The sequence below is a fragment of the Anopheles maculipalpis genome, chromosome 3RL (genome assembly GCF_943734695.1).
Source record: "Anopheles maculipalpis chromosome 3RL, idAnoMacuDA_375_x, whole genome shotgun sequence".
Lineage (NCBI taxonomy): Eukaryota > Metazoa > Arthropoda > Insecta > Diptera > Culicidae > Anopheles > Anopheles maculipalpis.
In genome coordinates this window covers 90,121,794-90,132,864 of record NC_064872.1, presented here as the reverse complement: position 1 = coordinate 90,132,864, position 11,071 = coordinate 90,121,794, and the positions used below count along the sequence as shown (strand labels likewise).

General features: G+C 48.7%; 3 protein-coding genes across 3 annotated transcripts; 2 read left to right on the top strand and 1 right to left on the bottom strand.

Moving 5' to 3' along the window:
- Positions 1-21: 21 nt before the first annotated feature.
- Positions 22-1,625, top strand: LOC126562240 (RCC1-like G exchanging factor-like protein). Its single transcript, XM_050218688.1, has 3 exons — positions 22-877; positions 1,049-1,213; positions 1,287-1,625. The coding sequence occupies exons 1-3, from the start codon at positions 22-24 to the stop codon at positions 1,622-1,624; spliced, it is 1,359 nt and encodes a 452-aa protein (XP_050074645.1). The 3' UTR covers position 1,625.
- A 73-nt stretch (positions 1,626-1,698) lies between these two features.
- Positions 1,699-3,200, bottom strand: LOC126562159 (venom serine carboxypeptidase). The gene has a single exon (XM_050218588.1). It carries the CDS (start codon positions 3,184-3,186, stop codon positions 1,741-1,743), a length of 1,446 nt encoding a protein of 481 aa, XP_050074545.1. The 5' UTR covers positions 3,187-3,200; the 3' UTR covers positions 1,699-1,740.
- A 1,348-nt stretch (positions 3,201-4,548) lies between these two features.
- LOC126563508 (phospholipid-transporting ATPase ABCA3-like) lies at positions 4,549-10,209 on the top strand. Its single transcript, XM_050220153.1, has 7 exons — positions 4,549-4,995; positions 5,069-5,350; positions 5,428-5,815; positions 5,880-7,335; positions 7,403-7,886; positions 7,968-8,817; positions 8,887-10,209. The coding sequence occupies exons 1-7, from the start codon at positions 4,576-4,578 to the stop codon at positions 10,206-10,208; spliced, it is 5,202 nt and encodes a 1,733-aa protein (XP_050076110.1). The 5' UTR covers positions 4,549-4,575; the 3' UTR covers position 10,209.
- Positions 10,210-11,071: the final 862 nt, after the last annotated feature.

Below are 11,071 nucleotides of genomic sequence, written 5' to 3'. Positions count from 1 at the left end.
GTGTAAAAATTAGAGTAAGAAATGCGTTCCACCATCCAGTGGTGCCGCTCAGGATATTCACAGTTTGTAAGCACCCGTTCCTATGCTTCCGCTAGCAGACGCAGTGTCCTCCGTCAGGATGTATCCCGCTTGCCGGTACATCAGTTCCCGATCGCCAAAGCAACCGACACGCGTGTGTATGTGTGGGGTTTGGCTGCAACCGGAGCGCTCGGAATTCAAACATCCGTGAAGAAGCAGGCCCAAGTGTTTACCGATTTCGTGCAGCATCCAAGCAGGCTTAGTTTCGCCGAAGGACACAGCGTATCGGATGTTGCAGCAGGGTACGGATTTACGGTGTATGTGGTCAACGGTGAACGGAACGAAACGCAACTATGGGGCACCGGCATCAATACCGATGGGCAGCTGGGCTATCAAAAAGCACCCGGACCGCACAGTAAACCACTCGAGCTGCTTATCTATCCGGCACCGATTGATCTAAGTACTGCGAAGATGCAACCACGCCAGCGTATTGTACGTGTAGCCGCAGGACGAGCACATGTGCTTGCGCTTACGGAGGACGGTGAAGTTCTGGCGATGGGCAATAATGCATATGGACAGTGTGGTCGAAAAATTCTCCCGGACGAAGATTATTTCCGCAATCCGGTAGTAAACACCATTCCGCTCGAGGAACCGGTACGAGCAATCGAATGTGGACAAGATCACAGTTTAATGCTGACGGAAACGGGTCGAGTGTTTTCGTGCGGTTGGAGTGATGATGGCCAGGCTGGACAGGGCAGATACGGACTGATCGACACACCCGGCCCAGCAGAAGGCGATCTGAAAGGGGAACAGATAGTAAAGATTTCCAGCAGCTGTGATACAATATTAGCCGTAAATGGTAAGCTTACCTGTTTGTGTTTTTAGGACAAAACGATATAAAACCTTTCCCGGGCAACTAGACAAAACTGCTTTTTCCAGACAACCGAGCTACACGGGTGGCCAGTAATTTTGGATGCTTCTTTGGATATCTCTCTCATACGGTGTACAACATTGCTTCTTTATCCTACAGCGAACGGAGAGCTGTTCGGATGGGGTAATTCGGAATACGGACAGCTCGGGGATGTAGCACATGATAATCCGCAAATCAATACACCACGGTACCTGTCCTTCACCAAAGAGTGTGGCAAAATTGTCGACATTGCCGCCGGTGGCTCATATTGTTTTGTTTTAAATGGTAATTCCATCGGAATTGTTTCTGTTTTAGATACGAAAAATAATATTATAATCTGCTCGCATGTTGTTTTCAGAGCACGGAGATGTATTTTCCTGGGGGTACGGTATCCTTGGCTTCGGTCCGGAGGTGCAGCATCGTCCCGCTCCTACACGCATTCCACCCGCTCTCTTTGGTAGAAATGAATTCAATCCAAAGGCGAAGGTGATCGCGATCGCGTGTGGAATTACTCATTGTGCGGCCATCAACGATCAGCACGATCTGTATATGTGGGGCCACAATCGGTACGCCTGTCTCGGGTTGGGTCACAAAAACGATCAGTTCTTTCCGCTGAAGGTAGCTCTGAATGCACGCGTCCAGAAGGTGACCTGCGGTGTGGATCATACCGTAACGCTTTGTAAGGCATTTGTATGAGTTTTGTTAGATCTTGTGAAAATATATCTGTACTATTCAGTTCTAGAATATGTGGATATTTTACTTCGTTTCGTGTATTGCTTTTATTAACCATTTTTCACTTTAAAATTCTTGCTTCAAAAACGCGGCCTTCCAAACTTCTTGCCGTGCGTCAGACGCATTACCATATCGAGTGCCCATTTCGGACGATCCTTTGGCACCATGTGGCCCGCGTTCCTTACCAACACCTCCACCAGATTGCCGGCCTCCTTCGCGTACCCGGCAATCTCGCCATCCACACGCCAGATGTGTCGTGGTGCCTTCTTGTACTCGTCCATCCCGGGAAAGTTGAGCTTTGTCACGTAGTTCATGGTGAGCGGGTATGCTACGATAATGTCCAGCTGACCGTTGTAAATGACCACCCGGTACGAGTGGAGCAGCTCGTTCAGATACGGCATTACCGACTGCATCACGTCCAACTTCAGATGATCCTCGACCTTGTTCTCTCCCTCGAGATCGTGGAACGAGTTGTTGCCCACGTGTATCGCACGCCGTGTTTCCGGCAGCTGCAAAAATTTGCCCATATACTCATCCGCTGGATCCGGAACCGTTTCCAGATAGTTAAAGTACGTCGTGAAGCCGGAAGCATTCTTAAACAACGATCCGCTCGGATATTGATCACCGTTGATCAGCTCATCGAACACATTGAACGCACACTGGAAGTCTTTTTTGCTGATGCAATCCCGGCCCTTTGCCTCGTACTGATGGAACTGGTCCCGAGTGTTGCCATCGATCAGCCCGAGCTGGTACAAATAGTCTCCGTACACGAGTTGATGAAACGGATCGCACAGTCCATTCCCGATGGCCAAACCCTTCAGGTTAAGCTTGACCTTCGCATCGGCATTGTTCCGGTGGATCGTATGTGCTACAGCCGGTACATACTTGCCCGCGTACGATTCACCCGTCACAAAGAAGGGCAACTGCTGCAGATCGGGAAAGAGGGTGAAAAATTGCTGCAGAGCGTTGTGTAGATTGGCACCGACGTGCGTCTCGTTCGTCGAGTAACCCTCCTCCTTATCGGTAAAGCTGAACCCCGTCCCGACCGGGTTATCGATGTAGATGAGATGATGGTTCAGGTGCCAGCTGTATTTGCGCGGCTTTAGATGCATGTTATTCTGCACCGAGAAGGGCCCATTTTCCGTAAACAGTCCGTACAGGGATGATGCGCCGGGGCCACCCTGAAGCCACAGGACAACCGGTGCCTGTCGGTCCAATTTGGCCGCAAAGTACCAGAAGAAGAGGTTCGAGTTCGTTACTTCATCCACCGTTAGATAGCCCGCGTAGCTGTCGATGTCGGCTGGAATGGCGGAATGCTTGACACGGGCGGCGTCTCGGCCTGCTGCCAGCGATTGGTTCGCAATGAACGGTGTCAGAAAGAGCGGTTCCCCAACGTCTTCGTTGGGTGCGTTTGGGACGGCCTTAAACCGTGGGTACGGGTTGATGAACGATCGTTTCGCTTCGATCGTGGTGGTAGCGTCCCATATGCCCAGCAGAAACACGACGCACGTAACGCCGTACAACATGGCGCTGACCGCAATGAACAGATGGACAACACAAATTGAATTAACTACGAAGTAGTGGCAAACTGCGGTTGCTATACCTTCGAAGCTACAAACAACACTGATCAGTGCTAACTAGACTTCGTAGACACGAAAGCGCTACCGGACCCGAACGAAGAAGAGAAACGATGATGATGATAATTGACTGCTAGCGGTTGAAGCTAGGAACAACAATCGATGTAAGTGCGCTGTGTAAAGAATCGAGGAAAGGAGCGAAATGTGCTGACATTGCGCTGGAAACAAAAAATTGGGTATAAAAATTTTTTTTCGTTTGAATCATCATTTCATGAAACCTGTCCCCAACCAAAAATGCACCATTGCAACAACGCACATTGTAGTAAAAATCTTTAGTTTCTGGAAATTTAAAAATAACTTGGAAAGTGCTGCCTATAAAAATAAGCTTATCAATACAAGTTGCATTTGTGTGTGTATGCGACATTCTTCAAGAAAAAGAAAAACATAAAAGAAAGCAAAAATAGCCGGGTCTATTAATGCCTCGGCTGCGATTGTAAACAAATAGCGCGGTGCAACAACATAAAGCCATCACCCGGCAATACGATTCACTACTACTCACGCACACCACGTGGAAACGATGCTCGTTTCGTTGTATGGGAATAACAAACCACCCCAAACCCACCCCTAACTAACGACCAAACATAAGCGCGTATGTGTGTGTGTATGTGTGCGTGTTTTTTTTCGAACACCCCATCGTTAGCATCTTACGCGGAAGAGTGTGTGTGTGTGTGTGTAATAGGGGGATGATATTTGAATCTAATAAACTCAACCCCAAACAAACATGTGGGTAAAAAACATGCGCGCGCCCCACACCAAACTATCGAGAGAGGGTGTGAAGGGTGAGAATGAAGATGGGGGTGCAGAAACTTTTTGACAGCACCGATCCGACCACTTCGTAACCTGATGAAATGATTCACCCGGCCCCTATGTAACACGACGGGGCGTTAGATCCACCTATCCAGTTCGATATTTCCACATCAAAGAATACTACTGCTACTATTCCAACGATTGACGCAATCAATCATGGAGCAGCGGTCGTAGCGTGTGAGTTGGTGCCGTTTCCTTCATTGCAGTGGACCGGTTTGTGCTTCTTCTGAGAAACAATTGTGTACTTCCGAGCGACACATAATTGCTGCCCACTAAAGAAAAAGAGGAATCAACGAAGCATAATGCCAACGAAGTAACGCAAAACAAACAAAAGTGTTCCCCACAAAATATTGCGGCAAATCTTTCCCGTCATTAGTTGTGCCTTACATCTAAGTAGCCTGTGTGTGCGGCGGGGGTTTCGCTTGGGTACAATACCGCTCTGCTGCAGTGTAAATAGAAAAAATCTAGCAGATGGCCATGACTACCTCAAACTGGGACAAATTTGTGCTGCTGCTGTGGAAAAATTGGATCATACAGAAGCGCCACTATGTGCAGACCCTGTTCGAGGTGACCATCCCAGTGTTAGCCTGTTCACTGTTGATACTCGTGCGAGGTTTGGTAACGCCAACCGTCTATCCCGAACCGACCACCTTCACCAGCTTGAATGTGCGAAGTTTGGCTATGATACGAGAGATGGTAACGTTGCATCCGATCAGTTTGAAAATTGCCTACTCGCCGCGGAATGACGTGTTCGAACGTATCGTTAGCCGGGCGGCCCGTATGCTCGGTACCGATGTCCTTCATCAGGGCTACAACGATAGTGAAAGTATGTACAACGAACTCATCACGCACAACTACTTAGCTGGGCTGGAGTTTGGCGATCAATTCGAGGTAATGATCCTGCATGTTGCTAGTTGCGATCCCTTGCAAACATCCGAGTGTTGCCATTTTTTTCTTCTTGCAGAATATTACGGGCCTTCCGGATAAGGTTAGCGTTGCCATTCGGTTTCCGAGTGAAATGCGTACGACCTCCCTTCCGGGGGCAGAATTTTGGGCAAGCTGGCGCACCTTCCTGATTTTTCCACAGTATCAAGTGTACGGTGCTCGTAACATCAATGGCAGCGATGGTGGTTATCCGGCGAATTACTATGGCGAAGGATTCGCCTCCGTCCAGAACGCGATCAGCCGTGCGGTGTTGGAGATGAAGGCCGGTCAAATCGATTCACTGCCACACGTAGAACTAAGGGTACTTGCTGCGATTGACATTTACCTCCTACATCGCACTTTGCTGGTAACTTACTCGATCTGTTTTCTCCTCATTAGCGTTTCCCGTATCCGCCCTTTTACGATGATCCTTTGCTGCGTGGGCTCGAGAATCTGTTCCCTTCCATCATCATGGTTGCCTTTTTCTATTCCTGCATCAATACGGTTAAGTTTATTACGCTGGAAAAAGAGAAACAGTTGAAAGAATCAATGAAGGTGATGGGACTCGACGGATGGATACACTGGTTGGCTTGGTTCGTGCGCACCATAACATTGCTTACCGTGTCCATCACGCTCGTCACCGTTTTGCTGAGTTGTAACCTTACCACCAACACAAAGGTGGCCATTTTCCAGTTCTCCGATCGCTTCCTCATCTGGCTGTTTCTGTTCGTGTACAGCATCACGACGATCATGTTCTGCTTCATGGTCAGTACCTTTTTCTCCAAGGGTATGTCTGGATGCTTCTTCTCAGCTCTTCAGAGACTTCATTTTCTATTTCTATCATTCCTCAGCAAACCTTGCCTCAGGGATCGCCGGGATCGTGTGGTTTTACTCATTAACTCCGTTTCAGCTAACGATCGGTAACTACGATCGGATGTCGCTCGCGGCAAAACTTGGTTCCAGTCTCTGGAGCAACACGGCCATGGGATACGGTTTGACGCTTTTCATGAAACACGAAGGCACGTCGATCGGTTTACAGTGGGACAATCTCCTAACGCCCGTCACTGTTGATGATCAGCTTACAATGGCGCACATATTCGGTATGCTGCTGTTCGATGCTGTGCTCTATCTTGCCGCAGCACTGTATATAGAACAGATTGCACCAGGGCAGTTTGGTGTGCCGCGGAAGTGGAACTTCATTTTCACTGCTAGCTTCTGGATGCAGGAAGTATTTCGTCGAAAGCAGTCACGATCAAGCGACGATTCTGAACCGACCGACACTGCGGGAAATTCTTTAGAAAGCGAACGATTAAAATCAACCGGACGGTACCACGCAAATAGGGAGGAGGAACCAATCGACAGCGAGATCGGCATCAGTGTGGTAGGACTGACGAAGATTTACGACACTGGGAAACCAACGTCTCGAGCCGCTGTCAATGAGCTTACGGTCAACTTTTACCGTGATCAGATAACAGCCCTGCTCGGACACAACGGTGCAGGCAAAACGACCACCATGGGCATGCTGACGGGGATGTACCCACCGACGGCGGGTTATGCCACGATCGAGGGTCATCGGATTGGTGGCACTGCTGTAAAAAAGTTTCGCAATACGCTTGGGTTCTGTCCCCAGCATAACGTGCTCTTCGATGAACTTACCGTCGCCGAACATATCCGGTTCTTCGCGAAACTAAAAGGGATTCGTCAGGAAGCGTACATCGAGACCGAAATCGATAAGTACGTCCGCGCCCTAGGACTCGAATCAAAGCGTAACGAGCAATCACACACCCTCTCGGGTGGTATGAAGCGGAAGCTTTCGCTCGCCGTTGCACTGTGTGGTGGATCGCGTGTTGTATTCTGTGACGAACCAACGTCCGGTATGGATCCGGGAGCAAGACGCACAGTGTGGGATTTACTGCAGCAGGAAAAGCGGAATCGTACGATCATTCTCTCGACACACTTTATGGACGAAGCGGATGTGTTGGGCGATCGTGTCGCTGTTATGTGCGGTGGAGAACTTCGAGCGGTCGGAACGCCGTTCTTCTTGAAGAAACGATTCGGTGCTGGATATCGGTTGGTTTGTGTGAAGCGTCCCGATTGTCAGCCGGAGCTGGTTGTGAAGTTACTACGCCGATACGTGCCGGATGCGGTGATCGAATCAGACATTGGTACGGAGTTGAGTTTACGACTTCACGAACAGCATCGTGCAAAGTTTCAACCGGCATTGGAAGAGTTGGAGCGCAACGTTGAGAACTGTGGTATCTCAGGGTATGGAATTGCATTGTCCACACTGGAGGAAGTGTTTATGAGGTGAGTCTTCTTAGCAGGTTGTCTAGCAAAACGGATCAATGATTAACAGCGATCTCTTCCAACACAGACTAGGAAGTGATGAAGATTCGTCGGAAAATTTGCGGGACACCACAAATGGAATGCCTTCGAACGATAAGAAACAGTTGACAAATGGTACACACCATACGGCTCCTCCTCCAATAACTATTACCGAAACGTACGAGCTTCAAACAGGCGGAGAGCTGCTTTGCAGTCAGATCCTCGCCATGCTTAGCAAGAAGTACCTTAGCTTTATCCGCTCGTGGAAGATATCCATCCTACAGCTAATACTGCCAACTATGTTTGTCCTGCTTGTGATAGCGATAGTACAATTATTTCCCAACAACGTCGTGTTGCCACCGTTAAAAATCTCACTCGCAAGCTACGATCGTACAATTACCGTTCTGTCGACCAACGTTCTTGATGCGTCGATTGTGGCCGCGTACAAGGATACGATCAAAAATTTTACAGGAAGAGGACAACATACAGTCACGCTAACGGAGCGAAACTTTACAGAATTTATCCTGGAAAAGGTAACCCACACAGACAGGGACATCGAAGTCCACATTTATTAAATTAAAATTTCGCTTTCCATATATCATCTTTTCACACAGTCAGTGGAAAATATTCGTGCAGTGGATAACACGTACATGATCGGAGCGTCCTTAGATGTGACCGGCCGTAACTTTACCGCGTGGTTCAACAATAAAGCGTACCACACAGCACCACTCGCACTGAACGTGCTCTACAATGCGCTAGCGCAGACAATCTGCACCAACTGCAGTCTCGCCGTAACGAACAAACCGCTCCCATACAGTACCCATGTCCGGCTTCTACGGACCGAATCTGGCAGCAATTTAGGCTTCCAGCTTGCCTTCAACACCGGTTTCGCGATGGCGTTCGTAGGCGCTCTCTACGTTATGTACTACGTGCGCGAACGAGCATCCGGGTCAAAGCTGCTGCAATTTGTAAGCGGAGTAAACGCGATCACCTTTTGGGGCATTTCCTTCATGTGGGACTTTGGCTTGTACTGTGTAGCGATGGCGCTGTACATCGGTACGCTGGCTGCGTTCGGTGAGGAGGGTTGGTCCACACCGGAAGAGCTCGGCCGGGTGGCGATTGTGTTCGTTTGCTTCGGCTTAGCGATCATTCCGTTTACGTATCTTGGTGCGTTCTGTTTCGATGTACCGTCGACCGGATTCATCAAGATGCTGATATTTAACATCTTTACCGGAACGGTCATGTTTACGGCGGTGTTTCTGCTCAAGCTGAAGGACTTCAATTTGCGACCTGTAGCCGAAACGATGGAGTGGTTTTACATGGTGTTCCCACTGTTTGCCCTGAGCCACAGCTTAAGCAATATCAACGTGATGCAAACAGCGCGCGAGATCTGTGATGCGTACTGCGATGCGACGCCCTTCTGCATCCCACAGCTGGTCTGTAAAATTAATCCACTTTGCTGTGGTAAGATCTCGCATGCTACCTACAGGCTCTATGTCTAGTGCTTTTACATATTCTCAACTTATCTTACAGATGTGGAAATATTTTCCTTCAGTCCTCGCGGCATCTATCGAAATCTCACTTACCTGCTGGCTGTTTCGCTGCTGTCGTTCACCGTCCTACTGCTCAAAGAGTATCACGTGTTTGCCGAACTGAATCTCACCACACGTGTTACGGAATGGTGGTCGAACAGACATCGCCAGCACACAGCAACGGGCACACTACCGGAAGAAACGCAATCCATTGCGATCAGTGAGGATACGGATGTTAGTGAGGAGCGTATACGGGTGGATCGATTCTACGAAGACCGAGAACATCAGTCACTTACCGGACCAGCTTTGCTAATGTTGCGGGATCTTACAAAACGGTACAGTAGTGTTAAGCCGCCTGCCGTCGATCGGCTTACGTTTGCCGTTGGCGAGCGAGAATGTTTCGGTTTACTAGGAGTCAATGGCGCCGGAAAGACGTCCACCTTTCGGATGCTTACCGGTGATCGTCGCATTACCGCTGGTGACGCTTGGGTCGTTGGCTGTAGTCTGCGAACGCAACTGCCTGCTGTTTATCGAAAAATTGGATACTGTCCCCAGTTTGACGCACTGCTCGAAGACTTAACCGGTCGTGAAACGCTGCGTATCTTTGCCCGTTTGCGTGGCATTCCGAGCTATACGATTGAATCGATCGCAGAACGGCTTGCAGTGGAGCTACACTTTGCCCCTCATCTAGACAAGCGCGTCCAGGCATACAGTGGCGGTACGCGACGGAAGTTAAGCACCGCTCTCGCCCTGCTTGGCGATCCGGTCGTAGTGTATCTAGACGAACCGACCACCGGCATGGATCCGGGTGCAAAGCGTCACTTCTGGAACGTGATGTGCCGGGTACGGTCGGAAGGCAGAACGGCGCTGGTACTTACCTCGCACAGTATGGAGGAATGTGAGGCTCTCTGCACACGCCTCGCAATCATGGTGAATGGCGAGTTTCGATGTCTTGGATCGGCGCAGCATCTGAAAAACAAATTCTCCCACGGATACTTTCTTACCATGAAGCTGAAACGTACCGGGGATGGATCGCTCGCCGAAGCCGAACGGAGCAAGCGTGCGATCAAGTTGTTCATGCAGGAAACGTTCTCCGTAGGCTCCAGTGCTGGTGCTGCTGGTGGTGCAATCCTAAAAGAAGAGTATCGTAATTACCTTACTTATCACATCCGCGATACCGGGCACCGGTGGTCGGAGATGTTCGGTTTGCTTGAACGTGCCCGGGAAAAGTTGCAGCTCGAAGATTACGCGCTCGGACAGACATCGCTCGAGCAGGTTTTCCTGCAACTAACCGCTAACCAGCGAACCTGCAACGAAGCATAAGTCAACGGCTAGTCTAGAGCTACTATTGCTTTGCACAATTAAACGCATCTAACTCCTACTCAGACCCAGATTGAGTGGGGAAACAAATTTTTACTCGTAGCTGAATCTCTCTGAAACGGATTATAGATGGCTTCTTTGCACCACCACCATCTTAGACTAATTTTCTTTCCCAACACAACACACACGGGTGCGGTTTTTTTATGGTGCACGACGCGCAGCAGTTAGCTCGAGAATCACTAGTTTAATAGAACAGAAGCGGGTATAAAAATCGAATGTGATCACAAACTTAAGTACCGGAGTAGTATTTTGCGCTTCAAGCGTGCAAATTGCAAATAAAGTTGCTAGTTTGACGAGAAAAAAAAAACAAACGTACTGTACTGTTGATGTTCTTGTATTTCATGAAGCTGTTAGTGTGCATACTTCTTCATACAAGCATAGTTTTTTTCTTCTTAAACTCACAATACTATGTACATTCCTCTCATGTGGCTTATACCGTTCGACTAATATAATTTCCCAATTGATGAATTCACACGTTATTTTATCTTTTTTCGCTCAGTAGTGAATGTAGCGACTGACTTACGGCAAATTCGCAGTTCGCTGTCGATCGACGTGGAAAGGGGAACTCTTTTTCTCCTATGCCTAGGTCGACACCGCATGTGCTGCTGTTCTATTATGGAGCTTAAAGGAAGATTATACTATAATTGGCTTTCCATTGTGGCATAAACACGGTTCTGAAATACTATCGCTGATTTACACGTTTTCTAACCTTACTGCACCGGCGAAATCACTTGTTACTATTGCGCACAATCACATTCACATTCAAATGTTCATTTCTAGATTCACGCTCAAGAACTTATTAACTA

Bases quoted from the DNA above. Each gene is read 5' to 3' on its own strand.
- LOC126562240 (XM_050218688.1), top strand. From the start codon at position 22: ATGCGTTCCACCATCCAGTGGTGCCGCTCAGGATATTCACAGTTTGTA. The intron at 878-1,048 runs GTAAGCTTACCT...TTTATCCTACAG, and splicing joins TACAATATTAGCCGTAAATG to CGAACGGAGAGCTGTTCGGA. The intron at 1,214-1,286 runs GTAATTCCATCG...TGTTGTTTTCAG, and splicing joins ATATTGTTTTGTTTTAAATG to AGCACGGAGATGTATTTTCC.
- LOC126562159 (XM_050218588.1), bottom strand. From the start codon at position 3,186: ATGTTGTACGGCGTTACGTGCGTCGTGTTTCTGCTGGGCATATGGGAC.
- LOC126563508 (XM_050220153.1), top strand. From the start codon at position 4,576: ATGGCCATGACTACCTCAAACTGGGACAAATTTGTGCTGCTGCTGTGG. The intron at 5,816-5,879 runs GTATGTCTGGAT...ATCATTCCTCAG, and splicing joins CAGTACCTTTTTCTCCAAGG to CAAACCTTGCCTCAGGGATC. The intron at 7,336-7,402 runs GTGAGTCTTCTT...CTTCCAACACAG, and splicing joins CTGGAGGAAGTGTTTATGAG to ACTAGGAAGTGATGAAGATT.